The 18,246-nt window shown below is 39.9% G+C and overlaps 1 protein-coding gene across 15 annotated transcripts in view; it reads right to left on the bottom strand.

The window, feature by feature from the left end:
- PLCB4 (phospholipase C beta 4) overlaps positions 1 to 18,246 on the bottom strand; it is a 388,840-nt gene that overhangs the window by 128,624 nt on the left and 241,970 nt on the right. For 14 of the 15 annotated variants that reach the window (XM_081291654.1, XM_081291650.1, XM_081291653.1 and 11 more), the window contains 3 exons: positions 4,627 to 4,707; positions 3,584 to 3,643; positions 2,144 to 2,287 (listed from right to left, as the gene is read on the bottom strand). In XM_081291654.1, coding sequence (XP_081147780.1) covers positions 2,144 to 2,287; positions 3,584 to 3,643; positions 4,627 to 4,707 — 285 coding nt within the window. Of the gene's footprint in view, positions 1 to 2,143; positions 2,288 to 3,583; positions 3,644 to 4,626; positions 4,708 to 18,246 lie in introns of those variants that run through there. The other variant, XM_081291655.1, reaches the window with a different exon arrangement.

Raw genomic sequence — 18,246 nt, 5'->3', positions numbered from 1 at the left:
TCCAGACTGTCATACCGATTCTTTTAACATAAATTGACAATAAAAGTTGACAAAAGCCAGGAAACACAAGTAATTTATAGCACTGTTTTTTTCCAGAAATTCAGATGGCCAAATACCTGTACCTAATTAGCAAGTCTCTCTTGGTGGGTAGCCTGCTTGTTTTTCTGGGATTCAATGTTACTACAGCAAAGAGCAACTAAAAAGATCTTTGTTTGCAAATAGTTAGGCTTGAACTATGAGAAGCAGGAATGCTGTTTAGGACAAGGCTAAAGAACCCATTCCAAATGGGGGTTGATCTGAGCAGATTCATAAAAACCTGTAGGCACTGCAAAATCTGTTTTCTCACAGCAAGGTGACATGGAAAAATGGCACAACCAACAAAACAACCACTAGAAGGACAGAAACAAAAGCTCTTATGTGACTCTAAGCACCCATTGCTGTCTCCAAAGTCACAAGGCCAGAAGCTTCTCCAACCCTACCCCACATGAATCATCTGGAAGGTCTTATTAAAAGAAAAGATTCTGGATCAATGCATCTGGGTAGACCTGAAACTCTGGTGTGTAATGAGGGACCAGGTGAGGTCAATGCTGCTGGAAAGAGAGCCATATTTTGCAACTGAATAAAATAGACCTTATGATCTAGGACTCAGAAAAGCTTAATTCTGCCACAAGTTAAGTCCATTGTTAAAATATTAACCTGTTTCCTCAACTGATCTTTCCTGACCATTTCCTTCTATCTCAAAAATTCAGTATTTCTGATGATGCTTTTCTCATTCAACCCTACACTCAGTTTCTGCTTGTAAGATCAATGGGAAAAGAAAATGTTTCCCTTTCTCCCAAATGCAGGTCTCTGCAAGGGAAAAGTTAAGACTCACTCTTCTCATTCAGAGAGACAATGGGCACTCTATTCAGACATAAAATCTTCCTAAAGAGAAGTGATCTGCAGATTTGAGATATAAATTTGAAACTTTCTATTTCTTGGGCCAAAGTCTCTTTGAGAGTAGCTCACTATAGCAATGGGATGTCATGTAAGTATTAAAATATGCATCTTAACTCCATCCTTTAACAATACTGAGGAGGGAGGCTTGGGTTTATTTTCTTATATTGTTTTCTGAGGTCCCCATTTCAAATGGGGGTCCCAAATGCCTGGGCTCAAGAGATCCAACCACATCAGTCACTTGCCCCCCAGTACCTGGTTTCAGGAGTTTGCATTTCTTAACCATCTAGCTTTGCACTATCCAATATGGCAGCCATTAGCCATATATAGCTATTGAGCACTTGAAATGTACAGGTTTGAATTGAAAATACACAACAGTTTTCAAAGACTTAGTATGAAGAAAACAATGTAAAATATGTCACTAATAAATTTTATATTGATAGCATGTTAAAATGACACTATTTTGGGTATGCTAGGTTAAATAAAATACTTTATTGAAATTAATTTCACCTGTGTCTGTCTCGCTCTGCTTTCCCCTCCTGCAGTGCTGAAAATTGAACCAAGGGCTTCCCACATGCTAGGCAAGCACTCTATTATGAAGCCACACCCCAAGTCTTTACTTGTTATCTTTTAAATTTTTAATTTTTTTATTGCTGGGAATTGAACTGAGGAACTCGTGTATGCAAAGCATATGCTCTACCACTGAGCTACATCCCTAGCCCTCTTTTTATTTTTTAAATGTGGCTATGGGAAAACTTCACATTATACATGTAACTCACATTGTATTTCTACTGGACAGTACAGACTAGACCCATTGTATTCAAACTGGCCTCATACCAGCAGCATCCATATCACCTGGAGCTTGTCAGAAAAAGAGATTCTTGTCTTTTCCTCAGACCTATTGAATCAAAATTTGCATTTTAATCAGTTCCCAGATCACAAATTGTGCACATTCAAGTTTGAAAAGTCCTGGGCTAGTTTTTCCTACAACACATTATGGTAGGTATTTGGGCTACTAGCCTATGTAAGTGGCATGTTAAGAGGGTATTGTGTTTGCTGGTTTTCTACGTGAACATGCCAGCAAATCAATGAAAATTTTTAGAAATTTAAGTGATAACACAATTTAAAAACACATATTATAATTATACTATACATAAAAGGTCATCCACATAACATATACACATATTGGGGAGCTATTTGAGTCTACCTTCGTTACTTCTGGGTTTTCAGCCACCATGTATGTGAAACTAATGTTCACAAGATCTGTGCCACTGCAGACGCAAACTATCCGCCCTTCCAGATCATTTTCTGATTTTCCAACAGCTTCCAGAGCAGCCAGGATTTTGGGATCCTGCAGAGAGGTATACAAATGAGAAAAAAAAATCTGTTGGAAATATTGTAGAAAACTTGCCAAAAATAAAATATATTAGAGGTAAAAATATACAGAAGGGCAAATGTTGTGGTTGCTTTTTCCCATTTAACTAGCATACTGGTTACCTAGGATTATTCTGAACCTGTAGAGGTAAAATTTCTAACACTACGTATTATTTGAAATCCTTTAATAAGAGAGATGTTATCATTTTTTTGGTTTAGAAAAGTAGATGTGAGGGGTTTTGTTTAGCTTTTTGGTTTCCATTCTGAGATAGAGAAGGCTGTGACTGGGGTCCACTTTTGTTCACAAGTTGACAAGGGGGCTCTCACTAGATAACAGTCACATACATGGCCCATGAACCCATACGCCATTGCCACAGCCAGCTAACACAGGTTATTCCCCCAAATGAGACTAAGTCTTTCAAGTAGCCTGGATCCAGAGTGAATATTTTCATTTCTACAAGCCATGGCATCCTCAATTGGCATGAAAGCTGTGAACGTTTACCCTCATTCTTAAATAAAACAGGGCCTTTGCTCTCTGAAAGAACTCAGGAGGAAATGCCAACATATGGTCACACAGAAAATTTTAACTAACATAAAAGAAGACAGATTTTAAAAAAAATAAAAAACAAAGTAAAGAATGTAACTTTGTTTTGAAGGGCTTACAACCTGCAGAGCTATTATGGAATGGGGAATAAATACTGTGCTAGAATGTTCTAAGAAGAAACATCTTTTAAATCGCAAGCACCACTATACAAATAGCTTCTTATTCAAAAAAATCAATCACTGTGAGGAAGAGTGATTTATGTGCTTTTTGTTTTATTTATTTATTTATTTATTTATTTATTTATTTCCCTCTCAAAGTCTCAGAGACAGACTTCTAGATGAGCCAATGTCTGTGTGCACAGGTGCACAAACACAGAACTACCAGAGCCATTTAAACTTGCACATCAACCTCAGGAGAAAAGGGAATCACTGCTTTCTAAAAAAGGGAGAGGAGTTTATAACAGCTAATTTCTGAGTTAAGAGAACTGTTTCTTTGCTGCTGTATCAAGCCAAAGTCTTAATTTTCAAGGGTTAACCACATCAATCTATATAATTAAAGACAATGAAATCCAAATCACCCAACAGTTATAGATAGGAAGATTTCTAAACTCTGTCCATTCTTCACTCCCAGCTGGTGACTTTGGGGCAGTAACAGGTTAAACAGGACCTGGAGAACATTGATAAGCTATGTAAATCTATTAGTAGAATGACAAACACCAGTCACAGGTACCTTTGGTATGGCTCCCAGCCGAATACTGTTGATGAGGGAACATTCCAGCACTTGTCCTTCCTGAAGAGAGAGAATACAAGCCAGCAGTGAGCTTCAATTTTGCCTGACCAATGGTACAAGCTACTCAGCAAACATTTTTGACAACAAAGTCACTGCTGATCAGAATAAGGTGAAAACAATGATGATTGTTGCTAATGATCAGAAGTAATCATTAGTCTATCTTTTTTTCTTCCTTCCTTCCTTCCTTCCTTCCTTTCTTCCTTCCTTTCTTTCTTTCTTTTTTCTTCTTTTTTTCTTTCTTTTTTGCAAGGGACTGAACTAAGAGCCTCATACATAATAGGCAAGCGCTCTACCACTGACCTACATCCCAAGCCCCCAAACTTTATATCGCAACTATGTATACAAATACAAGGTAAGAAAATTATTTATAACATGTTTATAAAATGCCATTCCTTTTATACATGCAATGTGGCTAGTAAATTCTGTAATATCATTAAATATATTGGCACACAAAATATTAAGTGGGAATAAAAACTTTTATGTAACTCCAATTCTCCTTTACTTACATTTGACTTAAATGTTCATTTCGTGTGTATATTGTGTCATGCAACAAATTAAGTCCCAGGGTACAAGGAGATGAGCACCCTTTTAGTGTTTGCAAGAAACCACTTTAGATTTCAGCTTGAACATTATTATTATTTTTTTTTTGGTCTGGGAAATTTTCTGAACTCCCAAGATTAAATCGGATTGCTAGTTGTAAGATTCTAAAACTAGCTAAGCTTCTCTTTCACAGCACTCACTCACTTGTAACTCTTATTTTTAAAATTCCTGATTATTCTTAAACTATGTGAGGATTAGGATAATGTCCTTGATCCCCACTGTATCCCCAATACCTGGCACATGAAAGCATGTTTTTAAAAAGCTGAAATGAATGATCAGGTGTCGGGGTCTATGCCCTCAAGAGGCACTTGTTCTACCCGTTGAGAAATGAAGTGGCTTGAGTCGGAAAGCAGAAAGAAACACTTGCTGTTTTGGTGCCATACCTTGCCTTCACTTTTCCAAGTCAGAAAGAAGCCAAATTCATCCACTTTGAAGAGGCAGTTGGGTTCAAAGACGAATGATTCCTGTTAGAGAGAAATGTGTTGATTTTCATGACTCACACCATTTTGAATCTAATAAAAATGCAAATATCTGTGAGCCTCTAAACAAAGGAAAATGAGAAATCACCCTCTTGCATCCTGATTCTCATAATAATATTTCTTATCTTATTATGTTTCATTTTGTAAATTCCTTGCATTCTTTTTTGTTTGTTTGTTTTATATTGTAAGGCTGATCAATTTAATAGAGCATCTTCCTTTCTAGAGCAGGCTTGAAAATAAATGACACTCATGTCCTGAAGGTCCCTACAGAAGGAAGTTTTCCTAAGGTCTTGGAAGAGGAGTTTTGGGTCAGAAGGAGGACAATCACATTCAGCCCCTGGTCTCCCTCTGTGCAAGAGAAAATGTTGCCTGTATCTCACATGATGTCAAACATTAGGTCCAGTGATGGATTTGTGTTATAACAAGTCCTCCAGGTGATTCTGATGTGCACTAAAGTTTGAGAACCTCTGACGTGGACTCTGACATCAGAAACTCAGTGAAATATGACAGAATAAAAATTTAATCAAGAAAGAATATCAGCCAAACCTAGGACATCAGAGCAACTGCACTGCACTGTACTTGCCAACAGATTCCCAGGCTTGAGCAAGAGAGCACCACTGTAATGCCAGGAAAATTCTATGTCCATGAAAGAAAAAGAGTGTTTAGCAAATGAAACAAGATGCCCTTTGCCCCCTGTTTGCACTACACCATGACTTGGCCCGCTTGCTTCCACAAGCCTATGTTCCTTTCAGGATCTAAAGAACTTGTTTTCCCCTCTCAATGCCACATCAGCAATTAGGAACCTGTCTGGCAAATATGGATCAAGGCAATGACTTAAAACAGGTATGCAACAATTATAGGATTAAGATTTTAGGGGCATCAAAGAATCTTAGTTTCACCCATTAAAATTTGTTTTTCTCAATTCCAGGGAAATGGGAATATTCACCAAGGCAAATGCAATGTGGAGATACTTGGCCACCATGGGGTGGTAGAATTTAGAGACCTGGGGGCTCTGAACAGAGCTAATCTTGGAATTGATAGAATAGTTGACTGGCAGATGAAGAATTACCAGCTGTGGTTTACCTCCCTTTCATGTATGTATTGGATATTGAGATACAGCAGTAAATTTGATAAAAACAAGGGCATTCATTGCATGACTTCTGCTTTTGGAGTCAGTACTCAGTTCCACCAGTTTTTTTTTTTTTTTTAAACTTAGCTTCTACTAGAAAAGCCTTTCTAAGTCTCAGAAGCCTTGTCTAATAAATGGAAGCATTTACATGTAACTTTTTGGTTTGTTGTGGGAATTAAGACATAGGGAATGTCAAGTACACAGCACAGAGTTACCTCTCATCAAGTGGCAGCTGTTAGCAATAATGTATGGTTTGAATCTGCAACTGTTGTAGCAAATTACTAACAGTATGGAATTGCCAATGTGGGCCAAATTTTTGACCCCTCCAAATGGCATTTTGTTTTTCTTTTGGGGTACAGGGGATTGAACTCAGGGGCACTCAACCACTAAGTCACATCCCCAGCCCTCCTTTGTATTCTATTTAGAAACAGGGTCTCACTGAGTTGCTTAGTGCCTCACTTTTGCTGAGTCTGGTTTTGAAATCGCAATCCTCTTGCCTCAGCCTCCTGAGCCTCTGAGATTACAGGTGCACCCCACTGCACCTGGCACAAAGTGGCATTTTTCAAGGGATTTAACCTAGAAGTTGATACTTTTAGATGGGTCTTCATGCCAGACAGAGAACAGCATTTGTAAAGGTACACAGTCTTGAACTGATGATGGAGAGGAACTTCTGAGGAGTATGGAGTAGTGAGGCAAGTGGCAGGAGATGACATGGCACATATAACTAAGAGCTAGGTCATGGGAAGGATCTTGCATGCTGTAGAAAAATGCCTCCACCCAGAAGGTCATGGGAGTCTTATCTGTTACTAATCAAGACATGAACATTAGTACATTTTAGAGTACTTCCATAGCAATATCCTCATAGTAACAAGGAATTTTGGTGGGCAGTGTCCAAAAGTATGTTCTAAAATAGCCCTTACAGAGCAGACCCACAATGAATCCACTGGCATTATTATTCATGTGCTCCCCATCATCTAATTCCAGGTGAGGATTTGAGATGATCCATGGCATAGATGCCATAAAGAAAGGTTTCCCACAGAAACCAATCCACAAAAGTACAACTTTCTTATATTTGATAAAGGGGCTAAAAGCATGCAATGGAGGAAGGATAGCATCTTCAACAAACGGTGCTGGGAAAATTGGAAATCCATTTGCAACAAAATGAAACTTAATCCCTTTCTCTTGCCATGCATAAAAGTTAACTGGAAATAGATCAAGGAGATAGATATCAAATCAGAGACACTGCATCTGATAGAAGAAAAAGTTGGCTCCGACCTACATATTGTGGGGTCTGGCTCCAAATTCCTTAATCAGACGCCCATAGCCCAAGAGTTAATAAGAAGAATAAACAAATGGGACTTACTTAAACTAAAAAGTTTTTTCTCAGCAAGAGAAACAATAAAAGAGGTAAATAGAGAGCCTACATCCTGGGAACAAATTTTTACCCCTCACACTTCAGATAGAGCCTTAATATCCAGAATATACAAAGAACTCAAAAAATTAAACAATAAGATAACAAATAACCCAATCAACAAATGGGCCAAGGACCTGAACAGACACTTCACAGACGAGGACATACAATCAATCAATAAGTACATGAAAAAATGCTCACCATCTCTAACAGTCAGAGAAATGCAAATCAAAATCACCTTAAGATACCATCTCACTCCAGTAAGATTGGCAGCCATTATGAAGTCAAACAACAATAAGTGCTGGCGAGGATGTGGGGAAAAGGGTACACTTGTACATTGCTGGTGGGACTGCAAATTGGTGTGGCCAATTTGGAAAGCAGTATGGAGATTCCTGGGAAAGCTGGGAATGGATCCACCATTTGACCCAGCTATTGCCCTTCTCGGACTATTCCCTGAGGATCTTAAAAGAGTGTACTATAGGGATACTGCCACATCAATGATCATAGCGGCACAATTCACAATAGCTAGACTGTGGAACCAACCTAGATGCCCTTCAATAGATGAATGGATAAAAAAAATGTGGCATCTATACACAATAGAGTATTATGCAGCACTAAAAAATGACAAAATCATAGAATTTGCAGGGAAATGGATGGCATTAGAACAGATTATGCTAAGCAAAGCTAGCCAATCCTTAAAAAACAAATGCCAAATGTCTTCTCTGATATAAAGAGAACAACTAAGAACAGAACAGGGAGGAAGAGCATGAGGAAAAGATTAACATTAAACAAAGACGAGTTGGGGGAGAGAAAGGGAGAGAGAAGGGAAAGCATATGGAAATGGTAGGAGACCCTCAATGTTACACAAAATTACATATTAGAGGTTGTGAGGGGAAAGCGGGGGGAAAACAAGGGAGAGAATTGAACAACAGCAGATGAGGTAGAGAGGGAAGATGGGAGGGGAGGGGTGGGGGGATAGTAGGGGATAGGAAAGGTAGCAGAATACAACAGTCACTAATATGCCATTATGTAAAAACGTGAGTGCGTAACTGATGTGATTCTGCAATTTGTATTTGGGGTAAAAATGGGAGTTCATAGCCCAATTGAGTCAAATGTATGAAAGATGATATATCATGAGCTTGGTAATGTTCTGAACAACCAATAATAATAAAATAAAAAAAAAGAAAGGTTTCCCAACTTATTTTGGAGCTGGACTTCCATTTCCTCCACAAGCACAGTGATTTTTTTCTTTCTCTTCCCCTAAGTTATCCAGTCAAGATGGGATGCATTCAGGGTGGTATGGCCACAGGCATCCTCTAAGTTATTCAGAGCTCATCACCATTATCACCTGGAAATGTCAATTCGAAGCATCCCACTCTTGGACCACTGCTCTGATCTCTCATCCCCTAGCTCTGGTGCTCTCTCTCTCCTATGTCTACTTCTCTTACAACCTCTTGTTCATTCTCCCTGTCAATCTCTCACGATCCACCTGATTCCTTCTCCTTTACTTCCATCTTTGTCCAGCTAATTTCCATTAAATCACTTCTTCATAGATGCTTTCAACTCTGAAACCAAGTCCACCCTAGCCATGTTGTACCACTGAACTTGATGAAGAAAATCACAAAACGAATTTGTCTGGTTTTAGTTAAATTCAAGACTATAAATCTCAAATAATCAACAGTCACTTTCAATCTTATAGATTTTTTTTTTTAAATAGATTTCACCATTCTTGGGGCTGGGGATGGAACTCAGTGGTAGAGCGCTTGCCCAGCATGCAGGAGACCCTGGTCTGATCCCCAGTATGACAAAATTAAAAGACAAAAATAGTTTCCTCACTCTGAGAGGACTAGTCCACTGCTTATTTTTGAAACTTGATCACTCTTCACCAATTACAGTGCTTCACTGAGTAAGGAGAAGCCATCATCTGGAAACCTCCCCTTCTTCTCTCCTAATGAAGTATGTTTCTCATATCAGAAGTCAACTCCCCCATTTCTGCTCTGAGTTCAGTCTTCTTCTTACATAAGGACTTTGGTCTTGCTTTTTTATCACCTAACACACATCCGTTTTTTTTTTTCCTTTCCTACTAAATCATTTGACAAAAGAATGAAGGATATTCACTAGTTGTCTATCCAATTTACAAGATAAAAACTTATCAGTGGTTAGGGACAACAATGACCAGAACAGAAATTCTCCAGGAAAACCTCACCAAAAAGCCCCGACTGACATTAAAGACAGGGATGCAGGAAATCCCACAATAAGCTCATCCACTGTAGGCTGAAAGGTTTTCAGCACAAACATGTTCAAATTGACCATGAAAAATCAGAGAGCAAATCTGAAGGAGGTATGTCAACCACTTGAATGGGACCAGAACCCAACCTATGTATGTTTCTTTGCACAAATGAATGGACCTGACCCTAAGGTTAGTAAAGGTGCAGATATCTATTCTTTTTCCCTAATAGCAGTTTTAAACTTCACATGGACACATCCTGACCAGAGAACATGGGAGGTGATTTCCTGAACTGACTAAAGCAGTAATATCCTAAATCTCATCCTCAGGAACATCTCTTCCAGATTGGGAGATCTCTTCAAAGGAAGCTAAGCCCCTTCTCCTCTGCAACTCTGTTTTTCAAATGGTAATAGAACTTTCTGGTAAGGAAATAAACCATAACAGGACTTCTACCAGAGATCCTAAAGTTTCAGTTCTCATATGGTTCAGTTAAAATTCCTCATAGTCACCTTTAGAGCTCAAGGGCTTATTACTTTACTAGTTCAACTCTTTCTTTGGGCCATAGGACGAGGACTAGAAAGGGCCAGGAACTCCTTTTGAAAATACTGAGCAAGTGGTGGTATTTTGTTTGAGAAACACAAGAAGCATCATTTTGGCTGGAATTACTATTGTCAGACAACTGGCTGGTCCAGGGATCTGGGGAGGTGTGCCCCTACAGGCCAACAGGCACCTCCCTATCTCATCAAGGAAGGAGTGCGTATTTAAGTTTTTTATGGGTTTATTTTAAGGATAGTTTCCTGGTCCACGCTGTTTGTACATCACTCAACATTACAGCCTTCCTCTCAAAGATTCAAATTGCTTTCAAATTGATTTATTTTTAAAAATTTTTTATTTGTTCTTTTTAGGTATCCACGACAGCAGAATGCATTTTGACATATTACACATGGAATATAACTTCCCATTCTTGTGGTTGTACATGATGTGGAGTTACACTGGTTGTTCATTCATAGGAAAGTTATGTCCGATTCATTCTCCTGTCTTTCCCATTCTCATCCCTTCTCCCTTCCCTTCAAATTGATTTAGATTAAAACCATTTAGTCTTTGCATTTTAAAACTTATTCTGTTAAATAAAGTGAAGTCCCCTTTCTTCTTATAAGGAAATGACAGAGAACTGAACAGGCTGAATGCTCTGATGGAAGAGGAGGAAATGTATTCATGTGGGAGATCCAGATAATAGGTCCTTGATTTTCTTTTAATTGTGACCTCTGATTATTTCTCACCTTTTCTCTCTTGACCTCTCTCTCACCATCATTATCCAAGTTAATTGCAAATGTCTATATATTTAGAAATGGCGTTTGCATCAGTGAATAGGATACAGTCAAGTCTGATTGCCAGCCAGGGAGAGCTATTTTGGACTAGCAATCAAAGCTTTACCTACACTCTAGTTAAACCTTGCTTGTTCAGGGGCTAGTCTTCTGTGTGTGGGGATGACACAAGTAGTTTAGGACACAGGAAGGAAATGGAGGGAGGCTTTTTATACTCCATCGTGAATCTTGTGCTTTCTGAGAAAGAGCACCTTCTCAGGAGGTGAGACTCCTAAACGAGCCAGGGGCCCAGCCCTGTAGCTAATGGTCCCTGAATGCTTGATGCCTCAACAGCACCTGTGGGAGAAGCTCAGGAATCGTGCTGATCAACCTTGATGAATTTCACTCTTCCAATCTGAATATTGGGATAAATGATACTAACCTTAAGGAATGCTCAAAGAATTAAAGTTGAGAAGGTCTAAATACGTGAGATAAGGAAAATGTCCAATCCATGAATGGTCGCAATTCGCAGAAAAACCTATCATTGAATTTAGGGCTGTCACACTAGGCACTCCACAAATACCATCTCACCCAGAACTCATGAGCATTCTTCAAGGATTTAGACCAGATCCCACTGTCCCAACAGATTTTCTGTGATAAAGGGTATGTGCCAGATGGGTGCTGCTGAGCATGCTTATCTTGAGCCACATGGGCCTCTGAGGCACTTGTAACATGGATTGCACAATAGAGGGGCAGCATTTTTAACTTTAATTAATTTTTATTTTAATAGTCATATATGGTTAGTAGTTGCCTTATTAGACAATGCAAATAATTTAGAGGGAAGTAATAAAACATTTGAAGGAGAGTCAGTCTTCAAAGTCATAGCTGGTGCATGCCAAACTGGATTTTGATCCAATTTCTCCAACTCTGAAGCCCATGACATTGTACTCTGCCCCCTTCACCTGTCACCAACAGATGTGAGATGATCAGGAAATGAACACTGCCTAGGAAGACTGCACCTCTGTGTGCACATGGAGCTGGGCTCACCCTCCATGTTTTCTGGTTTGGTAAGACCTGGGAGGAGAGCTGGACACAGTGGCCCACGCTTGTAATCCCAATGACTCAGAGGCTGAGGAAGGAGGATCTCAAGTTGGAGGCCAGCCTCAGCAATTTAGTGACATCCTATGCAACTTGGCGAGACCCAGGTTCAAAATAAAAGGGGCTGGGGATATGGCTCAGCCCCTGGGTTCAATCCCTGGTACAAACAACAACAACAACAACAAAAAGAACTGACTGGGAAAAGACAAAAGAGACTGACAAGGTTGGAGGGAAACAAGAGAAGTCTGAGTTAGGAAGAGGCCACGGGGATTGTCCTCCAATTTAAATCACACTATCCCCCAAAGGCATCTCATAAACAGGGGAGGATTCTGGGTATGGCGTTTCGTCTGGGAATGGAGATGGAGTGTGATTTAGAATTAACCAAGAGATGGTATTTTCTATCAGATCTCAATTGTCCAGGGCCCTAGAGATGCCACATGGTCTATTTCTTCCCACTTTTTATTCCAGAGGAATCCCCTAAGCTCTGTATGCACCAAATCCTTTATGATTCTGCACGAATACTTCCTTCTTTGGATAGAATCAGAAATTTTTGTTTCTCCAAGTTAAAGGAAATACTCCAGCGAGACATTCTGCCTTCACAATAGACTCCTGAAGTAAACAGGCAGGGGTCCTTATTGTCTTTACCCTCCTGAGTACGGTCTTGCCTTGGAAGGATCTGGAATGTTCTTTCCTTTTGTGAGTCCCCCTTCTAGTTCACGGATCTCATGAGATGACTGACCTTGGGCTTCTCAGCTCACATTCCAAACGAGGGGCAGGGGGACAGTGGCCCTGGCTGTCCCGTCACAGACCCTGGTTATGTGCCATTATTTTGTAAAGAAATTTGTCAGGCATCATAAGAGAATGTCTAGTTTTTGCATTTTTCTCCTTGGCCTTTGATTCTCTGGACAGATGCTCCTCATAGGTCAAGCTGTTTAACTCTAATACAGACTTTCCTCCTTCTACCAGCACCTGATGCTCCACCAGAACCAACAGGGAGACATAGTTCTAGTCTCCTGATTGGCGACTCAAAAACCTGTGGTACCTAGCGCTGTGCCTGCTATTACTAGGCAACACACACAGTGCTTACTAAGTTCCAGGTAATGCACCAAGCACTCTCAGGATGTTAAATCATTACCTTCCAACATTCTTCTGAGGGAGGTACTATTGTTATTCTCATTTTACAGATGAGGACTTCCGAGGTATATCAGATAGCTGGAACCACAGATCTGTACTGAAGTACACGTTTAAGTCACACCCACTTTGAGGCTGATAATGGAGAGGAGATTGTTAGGGAGTAGTTCCAATGGGGTACAGTGACCAGGGGAGAGAATTCCTGGTGAGCAGCCCCAACCTAGTACCATCCTGAGGAGGCAATTCACACTCAGGTGGGGAGAGGGCAGTGAGGTCAGCTATTCAGCAAGTTTTAAAGGTCAGAGACCACTATCTAACTCTCCTTCTAAGCCTCATAGAAATAGAAATGCAAGTCTCTCCCTCCATGAACACCCACAGGCATTTTTAAGTGCTCACTTCAACAAAGACTGTGAGATACACAGGACACTTATTCTAGTGTCAAGTGGAAAGATTTAATCTGCTCCTTTCATTTTATCCTCACCTCAGAAATGAAGAACATCTTCAACTTTATAAGTGACCTGGCTTGCAGGAGTCGATGGAGGTAATTAAAAAGAACCAGAGGAAGGCAGGCCAGCTTTCCTGAGTTTCATTTTCTATTTTAAAAAGAACCTGAAAGTTGGCCTGCTGGTGCTTCTTGGTCAGGAAAACTGTCACCTTAGTCAAAATGGTTTCCTTAGCAACTAAAAGAAGACAAATTAAAGAGGACCAGCTTCCTCAGAGCTAAGGGGACAAACAAACAGGATTTACAATAAATATTTTCAATAGATATTAAAAACACATATGTCTCCCACCACCCACAAAGAAAGTCTAAGAATGAGAGATGAGCTCAGAACATGAAAGGCTGATTTTTTTTTTCCCGTAAAGCATTTCTAATAAAAACTCAAGTTATTTCAGAGTAGTGAATTACACTCATTAAAAAAAAAAAAAACCCACACACAGTAAAATAGAAGACTTACCTCTTACATCTAAAATGGCAGGTTTAGGAAAAACAGGGTATAGAAGGTGTGAGGAGGCTGAATAGAGTCCCTGAAAGGAATCTCACGTGACTTTCAGGGAACTTCCCTTTGCATGTGTGCACTTCCCATTTAAACAGGGAAGCTACATATAAGAGGTTGTGAGGGGAATGGGAAAATAAACAAGGAGAGAAATGAACTACAGTAGATGGGGTAGAGAGAGAAGATGGGAGGGAAGGGGAGGGGGGACAGTAGGGGATAGGAAAGGTAGCAGAATACAACAATTACTAATAGGGCATTATGTAAAATTGTGGATGTGTAACCGATGTGATTCTGCAATCTGCATTTGGGGTAAAATTGGGGGTTCATAACCCACTTCAATCTAATGTATGAAATATGATATGTCAAGAGCTTTGTAATGTTGTGAACAACCAATAAAAAATAAAAAAAAAATAAAAAAAAAAAAAAACAGGGAAGCTTTGGAAAAGGCTTTCCTTCAATGACAGCGGCATGCTAAGGTCACCCCTTTGCATGTGTCATCTGGGATATGAGAGCCTCAAAGCTACACCGCCCACTGGCACTGGGGATGAAGGATCCCAGAATCTCAGCCTGCAGTACAGCGTCCACACCAGCTGCCCCAGGGGGAGGCAGGCACTGGGGGGGCACGGAAGGCCACCCCAGGAGCTTCATCTGGGGGAAAAGGCCCAGCTCTGGCATCTGTGGTGCACTCAGTTGTCCAGAGCCGGCACGAACCCTGAAGGGCAAAGGGATCCTGGAGATGCTGCCGCCAGAAGCCGAGTCTGCGAAGGTCCGCAGGTTCCCCTGGAAGGGGAGATGAAGCGAACTTGGCTCCCAAGTCACCAGGGATTCTCTTTTGCTTATCTTTTTTCCAGATCTCACAACAACATCCTCAGTACCCATTTGGGGATCCTTAAAAGTCTTTAAAAACCAAGAAACAGGCCGAGGGCAGTGGTGCTTAACTGTATTCCCAGCAACTCCGGAAGGTGAGGCAGGAGTTTGGGGGCCAGCCTCAGCAATGTAGCTCCACCCTAAGTAACTTAGAGAGACCTTATCTCAAAATAAAACACGAAAATAAAAATAAAAGTCTGGGGCATAGCTCAATGGTAAAGCATCCCTGTGTTCAATCCCCAGGACCAAAGAATAAATAAGAAAACAATTAAAAGTAACAGAAAACGAGGAAACATTTAAGTTGCAACAAAGTTGACTCTCAGATATGCAGCTAAAGAATTAGCAGGTCATAGTAGGTGCTTATTTAATATGCACTGAGTGATAAAAAGAATGAATTCCATTTGGAGATACAGCAATAGATAAAAACAAAGTCTTTGCTCTCAGGACTCTCCACCCTCAGGACTAATAATTCTAGGGAGATTTTTGCAATGAACAACAAATAAATAAATATTGTGTAGTAACAAATGTGAAGAAGATAAAAAATATCCCAAAGAGTGAGGAGCCTGTGTGTGCAGATGAGAAGAACCATCAAGATCTCTTGGAGGAAGAAATATTTGAGCAGAATCTGAATGAAGTGAGTAAGTGAACCATAATGACTGAAGATATATGAGGGAGAGAGCACACACATGAGACTTCACTCACGGTCCAGAGAGAGAATAGCTAGTGCAAAGGTCCTGAGGTCACACTGTATCTGCTAGGTTTAGGGAACTTGGATAGAACAACAAAGTGGTGGATCTTGAGGTCACCAAAAAGGTTATAATAATTTACTTGCAATTAAGTGAGAATCTATTAAAAGTTTAAACCAGAAGACAAAAAAAAACTGACGTAAATTCTAAAAACCATCCATCTTATTTATTCCTTATAACAGCAATGCAAGGTAAGTATTATAAACTCCCACTTTTCAAACAAGAAAGGTCCTGTCTCTAAGTAGCAAAGCCACAACTGAACCTACTTTTGTTTAATTCAAAACCCATGCTCTTCACCAAATCTGTGTATTTTAAGCTTTTGGAAAGAAGGCTAGCAAACATTTTACCCTAAATACCACTTAGTGCAAAAGCCCTTTCTCTATTTGCAAACAATATCCTGGCAACTTGGCTTGGCTGAACATTCAAAAACTAGGAGGCTGTTTTTTGCATCCTCCTAAAGTTAGAAGGATCACTTGCCCTTTTAGGCACTTGGAAGGAGAATACCCAAGCAGAAGGGCAAGGGAAGCGCCTACATAGCTGTCAGGCTAGATATCTGAGGATCCATACCAGCTCTGCCCACTCACTTCAATGAATGTTTGACAAAGCACTATTTCAGAGCATGTACCAATTATTTATGGCTTTCAGAGAAAGTAGTTTAAAAAAGCATGTTTTTTTTTTTTCTTTTCCAGTATTGGGATTGAACCCTGACTCGAGGACACTGTACCATTGATTTACATCCCCAGTCCTTTCATTTTTATTTTGACACAGGGTTTTCCTAAGTTTCTGAGGAAACTTAGGAAAATCCTCCCACCTCAGCAATCCTCCCACCTCAGCCTCCTGAGTAGCTGGCATTACAAGCGTGAGCCACCATGCCTGGACAGATCCTTCTTAATACTTTATTAAAACTAACGTTAAGCATTAAAAACCACGGGCTTTCCAGCTGAGGACATTTTAACTCTATTTCTATCCACTGAAAGGAAATACCATGTTCTTTTCATACAGTACATTTTTCCCTACCTTTTTATCCCTCAAAACAATTAGAGACTAAAAACGTCCTGGTTAATTCTTTTCTAACTATATAGGCTGATTTTTATTGATCATCAGGGAGAGGTATTAGTGCTCTTTAAGGGCACTTAGGGACAATTCTATAAAAAAGTAAATTCTTTCCATTCTCATTTCCCTAAAAGGATTGTGTTAAAAACTTAGTAGTGTCAACATTATGGTCTAGAACAGTTAAAGCAAATGGTGACTTAAACAGATTCTTGGTTCTAGCTTCCAAGATTGAACTTTAGAAACATTGTTTTTATTTTATTTTATTTTGGGGGTACCAGGAATTTAGCTCAGGGGCATTTGTCCACTGAGCCACATCCCCAGCCCTTTTCTGTATTTTATTTAGAGATAGGGTCTCACTTTTGTTGAGGCTGGCTTTTAACTCACAATCCTCCTGCCTCAGCCTCCCAAGCCACTAGGATTATAGGCTTACTCCACCACACCCGGCAAGAAGCATTGTTTTCAGTTATGAATTTCTCACATTCATACATAGCTTCAGAAACATTCTCTGCTGCAGTCCTTCTGTGATGCATGGATGTTCTCTGTTCTGGAAACCAACTCCACTAGTTGCTCTGTGTTGGTTAGCTGACAATTCCTTAAGTGACCTAAACTTCAATTTACTCGTCTGAAACTCTGGAAAATAATCTCATGTAATTCTCATGACACCTGAGGGTGCACTGAGCCTGGTATACAAAGGGCCCAACAGAATCAAATACATCCACTCTAGAAAAAGAAGTCTCTTCTATCCAAGAGTTTCTCCTCTCTTTATCAGCATTGCCTGTTTGAGGGTGACTAGTTGTAGAGAACTTTCAAAGGAATTCATTTTTTTTCCCTTCTAAGTTAAGAAGTCAAATAATCCTTACCTTGACCTCTGCCTAATGGTTCTTAAATTTGAGATGCATGGTCAGAATCCCTGCGAATCCTCTTATACACAAATTGATGGACTTTAGCCCCAGAGTTACTGATTATATAGGTTCTGATAATTTGCATTTCTGAGAAGTTCTCAGGTGCTGCTGATGTGACTAGTCTGGGACTGTACTTAGAGAATTAGCGTCCCCCTGGCTGGTATGGAACTGTTCTGCCCAGCCTGTGACAGGCTTATATAACCTCCAGCAAGTTGTTGAGCCATTTTTAGTCCCAGTATTGTAGACTGTAAAATGATGGTTTAAAAAAGTCTACTGAACGATGCAGTTACTGTAAGGCTTTGGTAACTTAATGCTAGCCGAGGGACACAATGGTGCACAACTATAATCCCAGTGATTTTCGAGGCTAAGGCAGGAGGATTGCAAATAAGAGGCCAGCCTCAGTAATTCAGCAAACCCTGTCTCAAAATAAATAATAAAATAAAAGGGACGGGGGTGGAGCTTGGTGGAAAAGTGCTCCTGGTTTCAATCCCCAGTACCAAAAAAAAAAAAAAAAAAAATTGTATACCATTTGTCAAACATAAGTCTGACACCTACTGAGTGATCATAGTAATAGATATTTATAGTGTAAGGACTTTAAAAAAAAACTTGTAATACTTAATTTATGTATCAACTCTACTGCAGTAAGGGATGCCCTAAGAAT

Source organism: Spermophilus citellus (genome assembly GCF_964194105.1).
Source record: "Spermophilus citellus genome assembly, chromosome: 4".
Classification (NCBI taxonomy): Eukaryota; Metazoa; Chordata; class Mammalia; order Rodentia; family Sciuridae; genus Spermophilus; species Spermophilus citellus.
This window is presented reverse-complemented; position numbering and strand designations above follow the sequence as displayed.